Source organism: Mchenga conophoros, linkage group LG8 (assembly GCF_057382185.1).
Source record: "Mchenga conophoros isolate Kocher_MC1m ecotype Shallow Benthic linkage group LG8, M_conophoros_male_GT1.1, whole genome shotgun sequence".
Taxonomy (NCBI): Eukaryota; Metazoa; Chordata; class Actinopteri; order Cichliformes; family Cichlidae; genus Mchenga; species Mchenga conophoros.
In genome coordinates this window covers 21,811,272-21,834,123 of record NC_140533.1, presented here as the reverse complement: position 1 = coordinate 21,834,123, position 22,852 = coordinate 21,811,272, and the positions used below count along the sequence as shown (strand labels likewise).

The window sequence follows — 22,852 nt, the reverse complement described above, 5'->3', positions numbered from 1 at the left end:
CCATGGGAGAATTCCAATGAGAAAGCCACCATTGACCAAAATAAACACAATCTGTCAAATGCCAGACGAGGGATTCTTGGCATTCTGATGATCCCCAGAACGATAGGGAAAATGTTCTGTCGAATGTCGAGAAAAAAGTTAAACTTTTTTGGAAGGTTTCAAGGGCAGCATTTCATGAAAGAACATATAGGCTGTCAACCATGGTGGTGGTAGTGTAATGGGGTGGGGCTGCTTTGCTGCTTTATGAGCTGGAAAACTTGCTGTTAATGGAACCATGAATTCTGCCCTTTCCTAGAAGGAGAACGGCCAGTCTGAAGCTCAAGTGCATTTGGGTTGTAACTGGTTATCTCAAACACTTTATTGCAGTTCTTGCTGCTGAGGTTGGCACAACCAGTTATTAGGTGTACAGGGTAATTAGTTTTTCCACATAGAGCCAGCTAGGTTTGGGTGGCTTTTTTGCTTCACAAATGAAATCATCCTATAAAAACAGCGTTTGTATTTACACTGTTTATCTTTGTCTTTTTTTTAATGATGTAAAACATGTAAGTGTGACAAATATGCAAAAACCTGAGAAATCAGGAAGACCTACCAACACCTACACACTTTTGCTCCTCTTCTCTTCCTCTTTTTTAAAATTTCCATCTATCTAAGGATCTCAACATTTCCTCCTCCTTTTCCTAGTTCAATAACACTGTATTCTTCTCAGTTATCATCAAACCTTCTTGTGTGACATTTCAAGTGCTCTAGAGCCTCCAAGCAGCTGTTTAGTTTGCTTATGCCTCAGGTCGGTGCTGGATAAACCATAGAAAGAAAACCAAATGTTGTATAAAACTACAGCAGCTGAGCGTGTGTTTTAAGGAGCGGCACTGACTCTTCCATCCTGGTTTCTTCTGATTGGTAAAAGGCATCTACTTCTGCCTGGGAATCTCAGCAGCCTTATGTATTACTCAGGGGATGTATTTAACATGGTAAGAGACCACAAAGAGTGAGCAGTAAGACTGGAAATCAGTTCTAAAGTGATGTCTTGATACCGATTATTATGTGTATATTATTATGTTATTAAATGAATTGGAGTATTATTATAGAATGACTAGTACAGATATTTTAAAATGTTTACATGTATTTAATTATGTTTTTGTTTTTTTTGCTATCACAGTTCTCCCAGATTTTTCTGCTGCGGCTGATTTAGAAGAGATACAACTAAACTGCACCAGTCTGCAACTGTTTATCTTACACAAAGATCAGTGCTGGGGTTATAGTATTTGTGTAACGGCAACAAATCTTTTCCAAAAATCACTGATAACAGCAAGTTTGTCCACAGCCTGTCCTGCATGCATTTCAACATATTTCTGAACCTGGTTATAGGACTTTCAGCCATGGTTACCTTCAAAATGTTACAATGTAGTGATTATAAGTGCAAAATTACAATTGAATCAAATCTTATATATTGAAAAAAAAACCCAAAACAATTTGTAACAAACCCTGAAAGGTTGTAGAAGACGTAGACTGACAGCACTGTTAGAATCAAAAAATATTACAACAGTATATGAATATGTCATAAATGACCCCACCACTCCACTTTAAGGTTAAGAAGAACGCAGAATTAAATATTTCTGTCAGGAACGATTCAGATACGAAGACTGCAGAGATTTAAAGATCTGAAATGCCATATTGCAACTCCATTAGTTTCTGTAATAAATTCATGTTAGGCTGGAGGAAGCTGTAATATTTGAAGCCCATTTAGGTAACAAGTAAACAAGTTTATTTCTTGTTTATGGTTCAAATTATGAATGAGTCTTTGTTGTTTGTTTGTTTTTCTTCCCTTCTAAGTAAAACCTCAAGACATTAATCTTGACAGCAAGCTTGCAGCTACACGACGAGCACCAGCCTGGTCATTCATTAGCTTTTGTTCAGGGGCCACAGTGATATAGTTTTGTACTTTGTGGTTTGATCAAAGGATCTCTCTGCCTCGTCTGCTGTCATCAGCAGTTCCCTGATCTGCTGGGCGAGCGACACGCAGCCATGAGAGAAGCGAGAGGGTGAGTCAGACGCGAGATATTCAAAAGGCCCATTGTGCCTGAATCAGTCATTAACCTCAGTCACAGGCATCAATAATTAATGAGGGAAGTGATCTGGTCATTTCCAGTTTGTGACAGTTAGCACAAATAATTATTGTCAGATTCAGTTGAATAATGTGAAAAAGAAACTAAAGCCAATTTATCACTTCTGTTTGTTTTCATATTTAGCATGCTTTCATTTCAGAGTAAGAAATAATACAAAACAGAGTGAAAGTCTAGCTCACTAGGTTTAACAGGTGGCCAGTATGTCATAATGCCATATTGCCTTTGCAATATGGCATTATGACATAGCCTTTGTTTAAATCAAAAACATAAACATGTTTAAATAGCCTGGTTAAAATTTCCCCCCTTTTTCTCTCTCACCAGCTTTCCTGTCTTCTCACCGCTGTTGTCTCACAACAAAGGCTGTAAGCCCAAGAAATATATAAAGAAAGAACATAAAGCAAAGCTAAGGTTTATAGATATGGCCTAATTCGTGCCACCAGACATTAAATGCGATGCATCCACACCTTGCCCTCCCTTGACAAAGCTATAATAGGACTCCTGGTTCATGTTGTCCTCTTGCTCGACTGGAAGTCAGCATAAGCCCATGTTTAGTGGCACTAAATTGCTGGAGGACCACCAGAAATTTAGTTATTAATCTTGACCAAAGAGGTAGAGCAACATTGCAAACTGAGACATTCAGGTGAGATTCACCAGCGTGCTGAGAATAAAAGCTTAAAATTTGCAGTTTTGACAGCAAATGATTGGTTTTTGACAGTTTCAACACTGGATTTCAAGAGCTGATACAGGAAAAAAACTAAACTAAAACCTAATAATATAGCACCTGTAGACCTAGCAGTTTTGTTGATACGCCGTCGTCCCTACAAATGTCATTCTACAAGCAAAACGCCCACCTTTTATTTGTGATCTGTCTATGCATGAATGCTGTTCCTGCAAGTTTATCTGTGCAGCTGTTTGTGGTTAAAGTCATAATTTTGGGAACTCGTGGTTTGCACATGTGTGAATGACATTAGGTCGCAAATTCATCACGAATCCCTCCGGGATCCCCAGGTACATGTTTGTCTCCTCCGAGGACTTGAATTTTCCTCTTAATCCCATCCCCCACATAAAATGCTCCAATCTTCTCCATTTTCCACTATTTATTCATATTTTACCATGTGCTTAGTCCTTAAATGTGTAAGTTAATGTAATGCACTGAGATTTATACTGCTTATCTAATCTTATGACCACTCAGAGCGCTTTAGACGTGTCAAATTTTAACCATTCAGCACTCTGTTACATACTTACATCCATGGCCAAGTTAGAATCACAAGCATGTCTCTGGTCTGTGAGAGGATGTATTCAAAAGCATTCAGAGGAAACCCATGCAGGCAAAGGGACAACATGCAAACTCCACTCTAAACAGATACATGTAATAATTTTCCAAAATTACTCTTCTGTTCTTTTCTAATACAAATTTTGAGTGGGTTGAAAATTTATGGACCTATGAACAAAAGGAGTACAAAGGATCTGTTGTATTTTTAAATAGTACTTAATTTGTGTGTGTCTGTGGAGGTGAGGCTGTCCTGGTGTCCTGGTGTCCTCCACAGAGTTTGACGTCACTACCAGGTTGCTCAAGTTGTCTCTTGAGTCAGCAGAAGGGCAGGGGGGTATCACAGGAACAACCTGCTGATCTTCCGATCAGCGAAGCTTTTTCTGGTATTTTATGCATAAAACATAAAAAACAGTCAGACCCAATGGAGTGCGATTTAGAGATATATCTGCTGTAAATCTCTGTCTCACTTCACAGCAGTAGCCATTATATCAACATAAATTTATAAAAATGCTAATGCTCCACACTTTTACTCGTTAAACATGACACTCGATTCACTCCCATTGATAAAGCACAACCAAGATAGCGTGACGACCTTTCCTAACATGCTGACATAATTACACGCATACACACAAACATATGTGTGTGTAAATGATCCGCTACTCTACAAAGAACCAGTGCTGAGCTTGTCTGAACGACCTGTGCTTACACATGTGGACTCTGCACATAAGATAAGATTAGATTCACTTTCTGCGTGCATGTGCAAATGTATTCAATCCCATTCAGGTACAGAAAAAAATGAAAAAAGAAGATAAAGATTTTCCACATCATCAAATTTAAAGATACAAAATGCAAATCAGCAAGTCACATGATAGTAAATTCAAACCAAGCATCTGATTGGGAAGAAATGGGATTTAAGTGAGTTAGAACACGACATGATTGTTGGGTGTCAAACAGGTTGGTTTGAGTAATTCATCAGCATCTTTATTTATAAAGCACTTTAAAACCACCACAGATGATGCAAAGTGCTGTACCTTGGAACTAAATAATAAAAATACATAATGTGAATCTGGCTCAGGCCATTTGCTGTCTTCCCTTTACCCTCTAAAACAGGATAAAAAAAAATCCAGGCACATTCTCACCATCATACGGGGCACGTCTCAAATTAGCTTATTTATCGCCTCTAGCACCTTGTAACATTTTGAGCATACTTGCTCTTCTTCAGACAGTAAAACACATCTTAAATCACCTGTGACAGGTCACATGACTGTGACCAACATGAACAATAAGAAACACATCTTAGATCTTACACAAACAGATGATAACTGAAGTAATACATGTTGCCGCATCATAAGCCTGAAAAATCAGACATATAAATTCTCAGGCAATATCTGTTGATTAGACAGATTGCAAACCTACTCACCATTTAACCACAGTGTGACATATACATAGTTCTTCTCTCCCAACTTTCCTGTCCATGCACAACTGTCATGTAACACAGTAACAAATCTTTGAAAAAATGACAAGCTGTTATTTTGTTTGTTTGTTTTGTAACAAGAGCTTTTACTCCACATACTGAATGAAGTAGCAAATTCCAACTTGCAGACAGTTTCTTCCATTAAGCACACAGTTGTCATCACCGCATAAGACTGCGTTGTGAGATTTAAGATACAAGTTTCTTCATTTTCTAACCAACTAAGCAAAACATATAAATGCAAAATGTAAGGAAGTCGTGGTTATTTCTTTGGCAGTGAATCCTGTTCTTTGGCTGACACGTAAAACCGAAATCAGTCCGAGAACTTTGAACAGACCACCAGAGGTCACTTTCATTCATATCTGTTTTCACGCACTTTTCCATCTAGATATGTTTTTATAATTCCACAATAAAATAATTACTAACAGTTACATGAAACTGTAGGTCTTCATTTCATTAGGATATTAGTGCAAAGTTCTTTCTCATCACTATAGCAATGCTTTCCAGTTTATCTTTAAGATCCTTCCCTCTGCCTGTTTTCCTCCCTCCAGTGACACAGATTGATTTATCGTGGCTTGTTCAAAGGGTATTCGCTGTAATGTCATTGGCTGAGGGCCTGACAACACCCACCCAACCATAGGGGTGTGTCGGGGGAGGAGAAGAGGGTAGGAAAAGGTAATGGGGGCTTGACGTAAACAGGGCTAGACCCAGAGGACTCATGTGTTGCTCTCCCAGGAAGCACATATGAGTTTAAACCTGGTCTTCCTGCCTTCCTGCGTGAGAACGTTGTGAAACTAGAATGTAAAATGGGATCTGACGAAACTGGACTCTGCCTCCTCCACCTCTTATCTCCACTCTGTGTGGCTGAACACTTGGTGAAACCGCAGTGAACAGGGCTCTGAAGCAATGTGCAAGGCAGCAACGGTCATCTGGGTCACCTTGACAACCAATATGGTTACAGTACACCTAATAAATCTGATGAACTATAGCATGTTGAAAAAGATTACAAAATATTATTTCCCCATGTTTTCTTTGATTATGGTGTTATGTCATGATGTTGTGATTGCTGCGTATGTTATGATATCCTTCATTAAAGAATCAATATTTATAAATATGGACTTATATTGGTTATTAATGTTACTGATCTTCAATTCCCTTTAATTTGTTTTTAAGTTGGCCTATTTCACTTTTCATTGGTTTCTGTATACATGCTTTTAAAAAAGGTGGATGGCCAAAACCTAATTAATAATAACAATAATAATAGTAAGATTTACAATTAACGTCTGTGAGTCTAAGGCTCAGGATTCAGACAACTCTGAGGGCTCTTGGATTTTTATGATGTCACTGAGAGCAGATATTCTTAATATGGTCATTTCAAGCACTGTAAGCACAGGGGGGTCCGCCCACCTGCTATTCAGACCTGTTTGTTCTCAGTCAGAAGAGAACAAAAACAACTTGTTTCAGGAAGTTGATAACCTGAGGGTCTTTACACATAATAGCATATGAAGAAACACTTTTTGCATTGCAAACAGGTAGTTATGTTCCATGCAAAATGTACTCAATGGATTCAAAGATTTTCTGGAGTGGGATTAATTTGTGATTTATTAGTCTAATAAGCTAAAGAAAACGTCAGATATCTTTCGTATTACTGTATATTTGAAAGGTCTTTGTAAAGACATGTATAGTAGCCCTGGGAGGTCGAACGCAATGCAACTTAATCACTTGGAAAAATGCACAACAGAAGTGATTTAAGGGAAACAATAATGTGGCAGAAAAGCTGCGGAAGTGTCAAAAACTAAAACGTGAAGGATTTCGCTGTGACATGCTTAAAAGACCTCTCAGGGCCACTGTAGTTATGATAAGAAATGTACAATTTAGCAAAATAATCCTCTCAGATTCTCTTCAAGAATCCAGAAAAGCTCTACCTCTGGTGACTCTTTCATTACTTGGTGTTCATCTGAACAACAGACTGGACTGGACTCATAACTCAGACGCCCTCTACAGGAAAGGGCAGAGCAGGCTGTACCTGCTGTGGAGACTCAGGTCGTTTGGGGTGGAGGGCCCACTCCTGAAGACCTTCTATGACTCTGTGGTGGCTTCTGCTATCTTTTATGGTGTGGTCTGCTGGGGCGGCAGCATCTCTGCTGGGGACAGGAAGAGACTGAACAGGGTGATCCGAAGGGCCAGCTCTGATCTAGGATGCCCTCTGGACCCAGTGGAGGTGGTGAGTGACAGGAGAACGGCGGCTAAGCTGTCATCCCTGTTGGACAACATCTCCCACCCCATGCAGCAGACTGTGACAGCACTGAGCAGCTCCTTCAGTGGGAGACTGCGGCACCCACGGTGTGGGACGGAGAGATTTCGCAGGTCTTTCCTCCCCACTGCTGTCAGACTCCACAACAAAGACTTTAACTGAACAAACACACACATCCACACATGTGCAATAACACTAAGTGCAATAATCTTTTCTGGCATCGTTGTATTTTTACTCAGTTGTATATAGCATTCGTATTCTATTTTTATCTTATTGTATATTTTTATTCTATTTTATTCTACTGTATATAGTATATTATTTTATTCTATTCTGTACAGTTGTGTACTGTATTTATTCTTATTGTATTCTAATTTTTGCGTCATAACTTTTGCACTGTCCACTTCCTGCTGTGACAAAACAAATTTCCCACGTGTGGGACTAATAAAGGTTATCTTATCTTATTAAATCTATCCATAAGTTTCGGATAGTAAAAAGGTAAATACACATTAAAAGTAATATGAATGTTTTTTTATTGTGCTTTTTATGAGCACGTAAATAAAAACTATTGTTGTTGGATGCTTTCCAGAATCACAAGTCACATGAGATGGTTTTGATCCATGCAGAACATTAAGCTGTAGCCAAAACTAAAAAGACTGATGAAAGTTTCAACTAACACTGCGACTGGGTTTGCTTCAGTGACTAGCATTCAACACTAGATGGTGCAAACATTGTTCCCACATTCTGGTGTCACTGCATCAGTGTGAGGATGAGAATGCAAATCATTGCAGGCCTTCTACTTTGAAACTGCAATGAGCTTCCTGAGCCAAGAAAATGTGAAAGAAAATGTACAAATAACATTAAAACATAAATTTGGTTTCATATGTTTGGATAGTGGGACAATGAGATAAGATTAGTTAAAACATTAAATATTTGCTTGATTAATAATTTTACCTTCACATCTGCTGTGATATTGTGTTTCTGTTTATTCTGTTTCTGTTATTCTGTCATACCACTTAGTGACAAAGCTCTAAAAAAATGACAAGCTGTTATTTTGTTTGTTTGTTTTGTAACAAGAGCTTTTACTCCACATACTGAATGAATTAGCAAATTCCAACTCGCAGACAGCGTTTGACTTTTACATTTCCTTGTTTTTACTTTCCCAGATTTAACAAGAACTACCTTTGCAAAGAAACCTTCCATTAAAAAAAAAAATCTAATGACCAGAGTTATCAGTTGGAGCCAGTATTTTCCAGTGCTAATTACCCAAAGCTAAATGGGCAGAACTTGAACAAAACTACAGGAAAAAGTTGTAAAATCTAAATTTATTCTGGTCATGTCAACAAACGTGCTTAATCAGAACCATTTTCGTGTATGTGCCACCTTTTTCCCTTTAGGCTATCAGCACTGGAGGCACTTGATTCTTTTAGCATCATAGATGAATATGCTGGGAGACTCCATCTTCTTCCAACACTGAGACAGCCAATGTCCTTTGCTGAGTTTTCCCCAAATAAGAGCATCATTTTTGAGATAGTCTCGATTATGTCAGTTTTTGCTTTCAAGTTCCCCCAAGTTATGAAATAAATTGTAAGTTTAATGAAAAATAAGTCTGGAAAGTTCTGTTTCCAATGTTATGACAAAGTCAACGGCCGTTAAGCCTCACAAAAGGTGAAAGCAACTGACATTTGTTTACAGATGACTAAGATCCTTGGTGAAAAAACAGCCCATGTTTGTCATTCAATTTAAGCACAACTTAGCAGAGAGACTCCGATTGTACACCTATGATATCATCTTCTTGTTAATCTAATGTTATACGCAGTTATGGGGGTTCTTTTTCATCTCTCACATTTTTTTCTTTTCTGTTTTTGGTTTGAGGTTGCACTTGGTGGAAAAAGTATTTTAAGCTCAGGGTACATCGCTAAAAAATGTTGAGAAACAATGGTTTGATGCGTAACAAAGCATTATAACTTCAAAGGGTTCAACATATGCTGAAATAAAGTCAGTGAAACACTAGTTTTATATATAACTATGGTGGCTAAAACGACTTTCAGCACAGTTATGTTTTACCAGAGAAGTCTAGACACCGTGAATAACCACATCAGTGCTTCCTGGATCACAGTTACAGCAGAGATGCAAAGGAGGAGCTGAAGAGCATGCTCATTCAGCAGGTGCTATGTTGGTATAACAACATATGTTTGTGAACAGCGGACACAGAGAAATAATTTGGGGTTTTCATAATTTTCTTATTAACAAAACTATATTCATCATGTGTTCTTTGTAATTTTTCGGACTGTTTTCATTTACAGTGAATGTTTTGATTCACTTTGATTCAATAGTAGTAAAACTAACTGAACTGAAACTCGAAACAGCCTGGTGTGTGTGTATGTGTGTGTGTGTGTGTGTGTGTGTGTGTGTGTGTGTGTGTGTGTGTTGCGTGCATTTAGAGGCCAAGAGGTTAAAAGTTGACAGAGTTCCCATGAGAACTTTCCTATCGTGTGTTTCTATTCAGGAAGCTGTGGCTTTGACTTGCGTCTACTCACATCTCCACATCAGCACAATGCGTATCTCTCTCTATATAGCCTGTATGTGTGTGTATGTGCATGTCTGTGTGTCTGTGTGCGCGCTGCATTATGGCTGGCAGTCAGATGTCACCCCACGTGTCAGGTGGCTCAGAAGGAAACCCCAAAGGAAGTAAGGTCAGGCCCAGGGAGGTCAAGAAAAAGTCAAACTGCCTGCTTTCATCAACATATTTGAACTCTCAGAACACCCCGTCAACTGACTATCAACCACAGTCTACACCTAGGCTTTCAGTTTTTTGTTTTAGAGAATGAGAAGCTGTCATACTGCAGTAATTCTGCAAAAGTGTAAGACAGAAACTGTGAAGGGAAAAACTCCAAATACAACAACATATCTACCTGAACTAACAAAACATCCTTTTACAAGTTTGTGGATGTAATTAACAAACAACAGTCTAAATCCAAACACTCTTCATCAAATAATGCATACAATAATCTGCATCAAGACACAGAGTCAGCCACTCTGATTTTAAAAGTCAAAAATTTTATGAAATTTGATTAATAGAAATAATTGATGAGGGCTCCCAGAAGGACGGAGGGTTTCGCAGACATCTCTTCAGATCTCGATTTCAATTCAAATATCTGTGGATAGTCTGGTCCAGGGAGAGCTGCAGAGATGGCTGCTCCACACCACTGTGACACACACATGCACACAATATTAAACATCTGTAAATAACAGCACTCTGAGTTGTATTAAAACAGCAACGACAAAAAAACATTCTACCTTCAGAGTTTTCACTTTTATCTGAGTTTTTGCAAAGGAGATATTTTATATTTTATGAATTTCTTTAAAAGAAAGTTCCCAAGTGCTTTGGGAGACAAGATGGAGAAAAAAAACAGCTTATCTCAAAGAAAGATTGTCTCAAAGAATGGATCTCCTAACAGAAAAAGCCAGATCACCATTGACTCTCAACCGATGATTGTGGGTTGCCCAGCAGCTTTAAACCAGGCAAATATGTCAGATGCCAGCTGGCCTTAAAATTCAACAACAACATCAGTTCTAAAATTAACAGTTAACCAGTGAAGTGAAGCCGGAACGGGAGTGATGTGTTGTTTTTTTGATTTTAGTAAGAAGTTTCAGTTCTAATCAGCAATAGTTTGCGTTTTACTTATCCAACCCAGAAATGTGCGATTTTCTCTAGATTTCTTTTGAATAAAACTGAGCTGATAAGTTTCCTAAGCTACTTTAACGAGACTGAAAAACTGAACTGAAAAGTTATTCAGTGTGACCTGGTTGTTAAAGCTGATGCCAAAGATTTTACAGTACTGGCCCAACTTTACAGACACGGAGTTCAGGTGCGTCCATGTGAGCGTGTCAGATTCACTGGGGCCAGTAACAATTACTTCAGTTTTAATTATCCATATTTTGTTCCAAGAACTTCTGTATCATCCAGCATTTAATATATTGGTTGCAGTCACTCAATGATTTGATTTTAAGAGAATGTCACTGAGGTTAAAATAGACGCGCATCTGTGTGTCATCTGCATAAAAAGGAAAACTCACACCATTGCTGTGGATGACATGCCTCAGGGGTAACATGTATAAAGAAAACAGGAGGTCCAGGCCCAGACTACTGAGGAACCCTACAGGTCATCATACTACATTTCTCTATTAAGACATAATCAACAAATTAATTTTCAATAACTTATCATCCTTAGTTACAGCCTCAAAGATAATAATATGTTGCTTTAAGTTATTCGATTCATATTCTCCCCTTCACAAATAATAGATGCTATGGCGTACAAATCTACCTGCAAACACCTTTTTTAATCCCTTTCCCATTAGCACGTTTCCATTTGGGACATCAGTGCTCCAGGTTGTGCAAACACCCTGGATGTTATAAAGACCTGTGGTAGGCATTTTTGTGGACTGGTTGAAATTGGTTGACCATTAATCACTGAAAGGATCGTTTATTGTCAGAGTCGCATGTTGGAAGTTAATGCATCACTGTAGTCTGGGTAAACCACCAGAAATGATTCTTAAAATTGATTTGGGTTAAGAGATAGGGCCTGGTCCTGGGTCAGGAGGTGACAATGGAGCTACCAATCTGGTTAGAAATAAAGCCAATAACATGTTTACTGTGATGGCCACCTGAGGACGTAGGTAACGCTGAGGATGCAGAGCGGCTGGGGGATGCCAGGTCTGGACCTGGAGGGTCGGACGCTGGGGATGACAGCACTGTGACTCTCCACCCAGACGTAACCTCCACCTTTCACCAGCATCCTGTACTGACCGCTGACTGACTGGTTCTTCAGACACACTGCGGGGAATTACGTTAAGTTAGTTAGTTAAGTATTTATAGGAGTGTAGTGTGTGCGCGTGCACGTCTGTGTCTGTGTGTCAGTGCTTACGGTTTAGATGATTTTTGTTCAAACAGCTTGTGTCCAGTGCGTGACAGAGATCATAGATGGAGCGGCCCAGCAGCTCCTCAGGTCTGTAGCCCAAAAGAGAAGTCACTCTGCACACACAGAAACACACACGAGGCAAAATGATTTTATTTTGCAAGTCAGCAACACTGAGGATTAAAATCATGTTAATAAACCAGTCACTGTTGCCTTTACAAACAACTGCACAGTTTTCATACAGTCACACATTATGCTGTGCACTCATTCTCAGCTGGCAAGGGTTTGCATTATAACCACAGAGTTGTTTATATAAACATAGGTCAGGCCCTGAAATGTGTTACACTGAAGGTTATTAACTACCAATCTGCTATAACTATGACATATCAGGATTTTCTAACCAGAATCATAATGAAACTTGTTTTAATGATTTCTACTTTAATGTTTGAACTGTATAGTGTAGCCGATTTTTTGGTTGAGCTTTCTTGGCTGAGGGTTCAGATAGAACACTTAATGCAGCACAGTTTTTAAACAAAATTGGCGCTGAATTGGCTTCGAAAATTGTCCCTTTTTGAAAAAATATAATTTCATAATATCCAGCACTGCATAATAAGATTACCAGACATGTTCCTGTTTTTCAACTTAACATCCTGCATTCATTTTAAATGTATTAAAGTAATATATATGGTGGTTAAAAATGCTTCTGCATGGGGGTTTTTTTGTTGGGGTTTTTTTCCCGTTGTTACTTATTTCCGCTTATTCACAAGCACTAATTAATCTAAGCTACTAGTTGAAGAGTAATTACAAAAAGACAATCCTTTTAATAAACAACAAATTCCACCTTTGGTTGAATGCATGTACACACCTCTGGTCACAATAGGTAAACCTCATGTCCATGCTGTGCTGGCTGGTGAAGGTGTATCTGCTGAGCAGGGTGTGTGAGAGAGGCAGAGGCCGACAGGTCAGGAGCAGACAGGAAACTGCAGACGGGTCCACGCACACCTTTGCTCGGCCCTGACAGTGCAGAACCTGAACTCACAGAGTTGGAAATGGGAGGTGTGATAAAAAATCATCATGATGTAGACCAGGGGGCCATTTTTAAAAAAGATATTTTTAAGCGATACTGTTTCTCACGAACCTTCCAAGTAGCCGACTTGAGGTTGGCGGTTCTTCCTCTGTGAGTCAGAGCACTTTTTATCCTCATGACAAAGTCCCTCTTCTCACCGTACCAAACTTCCTCTAAAAATAAGTAATTAATTTAGCCACATGGACAAAGCTGTATGATTATATACTCACTGGACACTTTGTTAGGTACAATATGCTAAACCACCTTTATGGCTTCAGAACTTCTTTAGTTGCCGGTTTATCAGCTACGCATCAATGATGGGAATCTCCCATTCCATTGAAGAGATGTGGTGACTGTCGAGACTATTTGAGTACAGTGAACTCATTTTCATGTTCAGGAAACCAGCTTGAGATGATTTGAGCTTTGAGACAAGAACCTGTCATCAGTACATGCTCAATGGAAATAGTCAGATAGGCTCTGGTGTTTAAAGTGCGTCATTTGGTTCAGTGGGTCATAAAGGGCCAAAAGTGTGACGAGAAAAGATCCCCCGCACTATTATACGTCCACCACCAGACTGAAATGTTGATTCAAGGCAGGATAGATCCATCCTTTAATGTTGTTTACACAAAATCATGACCATACCATGTGAATGTTGCAGCAGAAACTGACACTCATCAGAGCAGGTGATGTTTTTATAATCTTCCTTGTCCCATTTTGGTGAGTCCGGCAGAAGTGGCACCCAGTGTGGTCTTCTGCTGCTGTAAACCAGTTGCTTCAAATTAACATGTTGTGGATTTAGAGATGCTCTTCTGCGTGTCTTGGATGCTACGAGTGGGTATTTGAGTTGCTGTTTTAATGCTCAGTTTGAACTTCCGTGGGTCGCCTTGACAACATCTACATGCCTAAATGCACAGAGTTGCTGCCGTGTGATTGGCTGATTAGATATTTGCTTTGAAATGGTGTCCAACATATATGAAAAACGTATATCCTTGATGTTCAAATACCCACCTGCTGTTAGACGCAGATTACTTCTGATTTCTTCATGGTCACAGGGATGAGTATATTCAAAAATGTTGTGTCCCATCAACTCAGTCTTTGAGAAAACATAGAAGAGTATTTCAGTCCTGAATCCTACTGGTTATTTAAAAGAATAGTAAGAATATATGTGGGTTTATTTACCTGAGTCAGGCCCATGTACTTGCTGACATTGTCAGACAGAAAGATCATGTCTCCCTCAGTGGACAAGACCATGACAAATCCCTCCAAGATCCCCAGGTACATGTTTGTCTCCTGCGAGGCTTCGAATTCCTCTGTGTCTTTCTCCTCTTCGTCCTGTGCTCCGTCACAGCCGCTCTGTTCATCTCCACCTTCCACCGCTTGCTGATATGTTATCATGTGCCTACTCCCGGCATTTATCCCATCATTTTCTAAGACAAACAGAGTGTTTTTTATATGACAAAGCTTTCTAGTCTACATTTTCAGTGGATAACAAAAGATGCGTTTCCTTTTTCATTTTGTGTGTTTGCTTCAGCTGTTAGTACTTGTGTTATCTTAGACTTCCTCTTTCTAAAACCAATCTGAATCTAAAACCCACAAGCCCGTTGAATTTTTTTTCTTCACTTTTTTTTTGCATCTCCACATTTTAACAATGTATTAATCTGAAAACCTTTTAAGTAAGCAGAAAAAACTACACGAGCCTGTTATCCTAACTTGTCTTTATTAGTCCAGTTCCTTTTTATGAATAGTGTAACCCTTGTTAATTTTTTGTATATACAATTGACAGATGTTTTCTAAATGCAGCACGTGCGGCAAAGCATCAAATTTTATAGGTGTCTAATTTTAAAGAGATGGCCAAGGTGTCTGCTCACAACACGGCTGTGCAGAACTGACAGATTGTGGTTTTTAGCTTTCTTGAGAACTGATGATCTAAACGGCACGACTGAGTGAAATTAACTCACACAGGAAACAAAAGAAAAAACAATTTGACAAAAACAAAAACAAAAGCAAAAACAAAAACGGGTGTGCTTCTCTGCTCTGTGAGAACCAGCTTGAGTTTTAGATTTTCAGAGTGACTAAATCATTTTGGTTTTTCACACATATTTAAATATCTGCCGTGCTAAGACTTGGTGTTGGGGTTAAGTTATGGTAGTGGTTTGTGGACACTGAGCCACTGGAAGTGGGGCACTGAAAACCACATAATAATAATAATATTAAAATATTAAATCAAGTTGAATTAACCCAATATTCTGGGATGAAGGGATGAAAACATGAATTTGCACATGGCCTTACATAACCCTTTCATACTGCTCATATTTCATGTCCAAGTGTGGAGCCAAGATTTGACTCAGAACTACAACTCTGTACAAATAGTCTCTGTGATGGTAATAAATAGAGGATTAATCTATTTATTAGATGTAAGAGAAAAAGAGAAAAAACACTGTAATCACCAAACCTCATGTCCTAAGACAGCCATAATGATTTAAATGTATTTTACTGAACGTGAACTGTTGAGCTTTATTATATAACCATTACAGCTGTTAACCATTTCCTCACTCTTACATCATTAAAACTGCCATTTATAATTATCAGTGTTAATTAGAGATTAATTGTTAGTTGAAACACACAAAATGCTTAAAAAAAGGATTAGTCTGCACATTAAAAGCATCAGTAGGAAATCTTGCATGTGGGACTCACACGTGTGTTTTCCACACTCACTGAACTGGCAGCTTGGTTAGCTTCATAATCTCAGTTAGTTTCAACTCGAATCAGACTGATTTCAGACTTTAATTCTAACTTGTTTATTTTTAGATTATTTTGCTCCGTTGTGGGTGCTCACGTGATGTCCTTGCATTTGTGTTGTGCTTTTTTAGTTCTTCTGACCACACAAAGCACTTTTAGCTACAACTCACACTTTAACCACACATTAATACACCGCTTTATTCCATCTACTTCAAGCACTTTATTCTGCCTCACATCCACAACCAGTTTCGACTCACCAGTTAACCTAACATGGATGTCTTTGAACCGTGGGAGGAGACGAGGAGACGGGCCAAAAGGAAACTGAAGGAAACCCCTGAAGGCCCAGAGAGCACACGTACACTCCACACAGAAAATTTAAACCAGGAACTGTGAGGCAACTGTACTAACCACTCCACCGCCATGCCGAAAAATTTCAGATCTTGTGTTTGTGTCAACAGATCCTGTGACCCCTGTACGACTGCTCTTCCTTATGTGCTCCATATATGATCACTCTTATGCTGTTTTACTCTTACTCTGTTAGCAGATTTCTTTGGGTCAGGTGGTAGAGCTATGAGCTCCCCCTAATACTTCCATCAGAGTATGAATATGAGTGTGTGAATGTGTGGTTAACGGCAACTGGGTTTCGATAAAAGGCTTGTGTATGAATGTGTGAATGAGGCTTGGAGGAAGAAAACACTTTAAATGCTAAAACTGAGTAGAGAAACACCATATACAATTGTGTTGAGGTCCACCTTGAACTGTCACTACTGTCCCATATGAAATACACATAGACATGGCATGCACAGTTGCAGGATTCCCTGAAATTGATGTAAAATCCATTTGTAAAATATTTTTAGCACCTGTTAGTCATGTTAGTCATTTTCTGTGTGTTTCAGGTCACTTTAGAAACATTTAAAGCATTTGTGCTGCTATTAAATGTCAAAACAGGTCAAATTTAACCCAAACACAAGCTGAATTTAAAGCGGATGGATTGACTGTTGTGAGACAGGCGCAGAGCAAACACAAAGACTCCTGGGATTCTTGGCAGGATAATGGATTGATAAATAAATAGGCCAGACACACCTCAGCAAGAATTAAATAGTTTAAACAGCCCAATTGCATGTATTTATTTATGGATATCACCTTAATGGAAATCTGTTTGTATTATGAAACGCATTATTTTTGAACAGCACTGTTAACACTTCAGTTTTAGCTATTTTTGTGCTTGTTCTCTACACTTTGTGAGCTATTTGGGGAGGGGGGGGGGGTGTTTTGTATGAATTTCCCAGATTTCAGGAGAAATAAAGGAAACAAAGCATTTACATCATTTGAAGGTTTTCTCTATATTTCACTATATTTTCTCTAAAGCCTGCAAACTAATATCAGTGCCGAGTACATAAATGGTGCCATAAATATGTAAATGCGTATATTTACTGACTTCAAGTGGTGTTTTTCTCCTTGTGATTCAGTTTGCTCTGAGTGTATCTCACACACAGAGGCCAGTGTTAAATGTCTTCACATGTGCGCTGTTACCTTTGAGCAGAGTGTGCATGCGTATGTAGCTGAGGGTCAGGCGAATGACGGAGGGCTTGTCCAGGTGAGCTCTGACGGAGGGCTGCAGCGGCAGGAGGCGAGACAAATCCCCAAACACGTCAGACTCCACTCGCCGTCTCCTTCGAGCAGCCTCACGGCTGATTGCTCTTCAGAAAGCAGAAGTCAGGAAATGCAAAGAAGGCTGAACTAAATTTCTCTCAATCAAACTTACATCAGATTTTACTACCTAAAATTAAGTTAGGTAAGTTTATAAACACCATTTTACTGCAAGTATGCTCTATGCTGCACACAACATAGATACATATAAACTAGAGAAAACTCACTCATTTAGTCACTAAAGTAAAAGTGAGATGATACTGGATGAAGTGCATTTTCTCAAAGACTATTTAAAATGTACTCTCTTTGATATCGGAAGATAATATTGTTCATTTTCTGCATTTTGCCTGCTAATGTTGTGACTCTGCAGACTTGGATTCTGTGTTCAAACTGATGTAAGGAAAAATAAATAAATAAATAAAGTGACATTGTTCCTCAGCTTTACAGGAACTGTAAAAACAGTCATGTTTCAGCTTCATCACACTGTGAACTTTTGACATAATCTGTGTGAGTTTAGAGAATTTCTCAATATGTGACACTTCTTCAATCTCCATGCTTATTCCTACTTCACCTTCAGTGTTTTTACTGCTAACATTGCCTCATTTCTACTGAAAGATTTGATTCCAGAGCTTTACCTTGAAGTATTTGAATTCTATCTTTTGCAGTTTTTAGTGTCTTTGTTTTTTAATAGTTCCCCCACCACTGATGAAGAGATGTGGAAGGTCAACAGTGCACCGTGGTTAAGATCGGAGGCATCCAGAGTGGCCACAGCACTCTCTTTGACCTCACTTCTTTACCTCAGTTAGCTGGCAACTCACTTAAACTTGATCTATTAAGATTTATTGCTGCCAAATGAATGCCCCTATGAACAAAGCAACACGCTGCTTTACCTTCTCTTCTCCTTGTCAGCTGTCATCGTGCCTCGCAGATGTCTCGCATGGTGAATGACGGCTCAGGAAAGCAGGCGCGATGGCAGCAGGAGTTCACGGCACAACAGCGAATCTCTGCACTGCAATTTGCACCATCACAGGTAGACTAGTTCATCAGACAGGCAATTAGACCCACAGTGCTGCACAGATGACTTGAATGGATTCCAAACAGTCTCATCTCCCCTTGGCATGCAAATTACCTAGAGGGCTCCAAAAGTGATGATAGGTCAGCCTTGATGAGAAGCATCTCCCTCCCCTCTTCTTTCCTCCTCCCTCCACTCCACTCCACCCTCCCTCCCTCCCCTCTTCTTCTTCTCTTACATAAACTTTTGAGCATCCCACAGATTTGCCTCTGAACAGCAGCAGGTTAGAATCGATTAAAGCAAAGAAGGGGAAAAGAACAATAAGAAAAAGACACAATGTAGTCTGGGATTGATGTAGACAGCTCAGTGTTTTATTGGAATCAGACCAGACAGGACTAGCCCGGCTGTTGCACTACATTTTGGCACAGAGTAAGATAGTGTGACCAGGTGCACAAAGCTTCACTACACATCAACTCTACTGCACAGAGAGCAACCAGCTCATCTTCAGATCACTGTACAGTACGCAACAGTCCTTCTGTGTTTAGTGTGTGTGTGTCTGCACAATAGAAAGTGAGAAGAAGGGGGAGGTGGAAAAGGAGCTAGTCTGTATTGGTGCTTATTGTGTATGTGTGTGTGTGTGTGTGTGTGTGTGTGTGTGTGTGTGTGTGTGAAGTGAGAGGTAATTCAGCTGCTGGCTCTCAACACGTCTTATCAACCCGGCTGTAACAGACCTATAATAGTATAGTTATAGTATTATGCACAAAGGATTTCTCCAGATACACTTTACAATAATAATAATAATAATTCGATTTAGAATAAAAAAGAGAGAAAGAGCGAGCGAGAGAGAGCAATAAGAAAGAAAAAGCCATTCTTGAAAACATAAAGAGCAAAAGTCAGAAAAAATAAAGCGTGTGGTTTTGGCTGAAAGAGCTGCTGGATGTGGAAAAGGGGAATTGGTGCTTTGAAATAGAGTGCAAGGAAAGGGAAAACACTGACGGTTGCTATGGAAATGCTAAAAAACAGACAGAAAAGGGGAAAAAAGAAATTCACACATTCGCACGCATGAAAATATACATTCACAATAATAATAATAATAATAACAATAATATTAATAAAAAGGCCCACATTCACACAAAAAGGGCAGACCAAATCTCTGAACCTAACAGACGGATGAAATAGCTGGAAATGGGGCTTTTCACTGCTACACAGGCCGCCTCTAACACTCTGCTCGACATAATTAGTTCGATAGCCTGTAACTCGTAAGCTCGACATTCACTTTGTACACAAAGGACAGAGAATGAGTGAATACTTCAGTCATACCATAATCCAACAAAAACAATTTAAAAAACACATTTTGAGGAAGAAAAAAACCACATACACACACACACACACGCGCACATGAACAAACAAACCATAAAATATATAGATAGTCAGGGTATTGCACAAAAGGGGATTTGGCCCTAACTGGTCCACAATAAGGACAGTAATAACACAGGTAGGGTGCTTGTCCATGCGCCACGACGCTCCTTTAATAGCAGACAACACCAGCACGATACAGCCACTCAACACAGGCTATATACAAGCCTCTGCACCCAGCACCCACAGTCCACATGTGTACAGGTGCCGGGGAGAGAAGCAGTGTAGGTGTGTGTATGTGTGTTTGGTTTTGTCTGAGCGTGTGCAGTGACCTTGTACTGTAGGAGTGCGCGAGGGCACGTAAAACTTGGGATTGTAGTGTTTGTACGCACGTGAGCGTGTCGATGTGTGCGTGCGTTTGTTTGTGAGAGCGTGTGCATATTCATATTTAAATTCATATTCATATTCATAATGAACCCAGGCAACAACAACAACACAATGCAAGTAAATTATATCTCAAAAGTAACAACAGCCAATAGCTTCAAAGTAAAGGACTGACCGTGTGTGTGTGTTTGTGTGCGTGTGTGATTTGTAAAGGGATTTTATGGATCTATGGAGTGTCAGCATGTGTGAGTGCGTGCATACCGAGTTTAGTGTGGCTGGATCTGTGTGTATTTGTGTATGTGTTAGGTATGCGTCTCCTCGGGGGCGCAGTAGGAGAAGTCCTTGAACTCCTCCTGGTTGATCTGTCGGATAATGGCCTCGTCCGTGGGCGTCAACACGGGGTCCTCCTTGGTGAAATCCTGGTCGAAGTTATTCACATCTCGTTTGGTCTTCTGCAGACGCATGCACACGAAAACACACACACAAAGGCACGGACGGAGGGAAGGATGTCAGAGAACGTTCAAAATTACATGACAGCGACACCTTCTGACCACTGTGACTTACTGTTCCTTGAAAGGTGCTCTCTTAGGGGGTCTTTAATTAACACGCCACAAACCTTTTAAATCTAGCATTAGCAAAATTGGGATTTCAAGCCTTTTAAGCTACTTTTAGAGACTAAATGGCACAGTCTTTCTTTCACAAACAAAATGAATAAACACATATTAAAATTAAAGTAATTCAGTACACCGAAAGACTTTTTAAAAACACATATTTACTTGTTTTTGAATGATTGACAGAGACAGAGTGCGCTTAAAGCCTGCCCATTCTGGAGGGGGAAGCAGGTCATGACTCTCAGTTGACCTCGTAGTATGTGAACTTCCCTTTTTCGATTCTGCCAGCAAACAACTGAATGGGTGACTGTGTCCAAACCTTTGACTGGTACTGTGAGAATTACTCAACATAACGAATTGAGATACTTTTTCAATCTCCGTGCTTATGCCTACTTTAACTTCAGGCTTTCTAGGCTTTAAAATTCCTGAAAGCTAACCTGAAGACTTTTGACAGCATAGTAATAAAGGTGTTGATGTTGAATTTTATATTTGAGACAAAAAGAGACGTACAGTATTAAAAAACAATCCCAGATGAAAGTCTACGATGCAACTTGACACCAGCAGAGATGGTGGTGAAAATATAACAGCCACCGCAGGGCTTTAAAACCTTATTTGACTGGTCCCACTTACCCTAATGTTTCAAATACTTTGCTAACATTAGCTTTTTAACAACTAACTGCAAATGGGGTGATAAAATAAACCTCAAAGTACAGGTACAAAGAACAAAGTACAAAGAACAGGTCCCCCAACTCGGCAGTAGAGGCAGGAATTACCAGAGAGGATGGCAGTGCATGAAATATGCCCTCATGTTTACAGTATTCATAGAATATTTTATTTTCACATGACACTCCTTACAAATCCATCTCCTTTGTCCCTTTCTTGTTAAAAAAGGCAACATCTCTGATTTAAACACACAGCACTTCTCTCAGGCCTCCATCTTTGTTTTACCAACTTCCAAATGAAACCCAAAACTCAACAGCACCACCTGGTGGACTAAGAAAAAGAAGCATTTTTTTTTTTTGGCTGTGTGCTGCTCTCTTTAGTTTAGCCATTGCCAGGTAATGTTAGCGAATATTACCTGAACATTGCAGCTTATGTTTCGTTCTGCTACAGTTGAGATTTTGGCTGAATGATAAATTAGTATTTTTTGAGTATTTTGCTAGTTTGCTGGTGTAGTTCCTGCTCAGTATATGTCATGTATATAGTCTTTCAGCATTCCAAGTAAATTTAAAACTAAAGAATAATAATTCGGATACCTATCCACAAGTTCACAAAACTACTGAGCCTTGAAAAATGTTTAGTATCAAATACACGATGCATTACTGAAGGTTTATGTGTGAAATAGCTGCATGTAAAACTGTGGCCTGTGTGAGTTCGTGCAGAGTGTGTGTCTCTTACAATCCGGGGTTTAAAGGGTGGTTTGACTTTTCTCTGCTCCAACAGTACCCAGTCGATCTCTCTGAAGAAGGCGTGGGTCTTGATGGCCTCCTCGCCACCCTGGCTCACGACGCAGCCCAGACGCTTGGCCGGGTTCTTTGTCATGAACTGCACAAATAAAACATTTGTATTTTTGGACTTATTCTTCCAGAAAAGCAGGACCTTGAAAACTATTAGCTGTGGTTTAATCCATAACAAAATACACTTCACATCTTTGTTTGCACAAGTAAAGACAAAGGATTCGGGATTGAGGAGATAAGGGGGGGAGCATTTTGGTGCTAATAATAGAGCCGAGGCATAAACGGCTCTTTGTTTTTAGCATCCACAGAGTCACTGGCAGAGTGATCAAACAGGTCAGCAGAGTGCCGGTGTTATTTACCGCGTTGCTTTTGTTCTGCTGTCTGTTCGGCATTATAAGAGCACTTTGTGATTCACTGCAGTTTTATGACTGCATTTAACCTTTTTTTAATTCTCCTCAGTGTCCGAGGAAAGTGCAGCATGACACCTTTGCATCAAGTGCACTTTGAGTTTGATTTGCTCGTGTGACGCTCTGAGGATAGA

General features: G+C 39.5%; 2 protein-coding genes across 2 annotated transcripts in view; both read right to left on the bottom strand.

Annotated features, from left to right (window-relative positions):
- Window positions 1–7,222: 7,222 nt before the first annotated feature.
- On the bottom strand, window positions 7,223–18,598 carry LOC146568719 (endothelial PAS domain-containing protein 1-like). The gene is made up of 9 exons (XM_085284945.1): window positions 18,382–18,598; window positions 17,375–17,541; window positions 14,282–14,529; window positions 14,111–14,195; window positions 13,175–13,275; window positions 12,902–13,065; window positions 12,046–12,152; window positions 11,786–11,954; window positions 7,223–10,327 (listed from the first exon to the last, which is right to left on the bottom strand). The coding sequence occupies exons 1-9, from the start codon at window positions 18,405–18,407 to the stop codon at window positions 10,264–10,266; spliced, it is 1,131 nt and encodes a 376-aa protein (XP_085141071.1). The 5' UTR covers window positions 18,408–18,598; the 3' UTR covers window positions 7,223–10,263.
- Window positions 18,599–18,852: 254 nt separating this feature from the next.
- Window positions 18,853–22,852, bottom strand: part of LOC146568718 (protein kinase C epsilon type-like) — a 53,539-nt gene continuing 49,539 nt past the window's right edge. The window contains exons 14-15 of the mRNA XM_085284944.1: window positions 22,253–22,399; window positions 18,853–20,695 (exon numbers count right to left, since the gene is read on the bottom strand). Coding sequence (XP_085141070.1) covers window positions 20,546–20,695; window positions 22,253–22,399 — 297 coding nt within the window. The 3' untranslated portion in view covers window positions 18,853–20,545. The remainder of the gene's footprint in view (window positions 20,696–22,252; window positions 22,400–22,852) is intronic.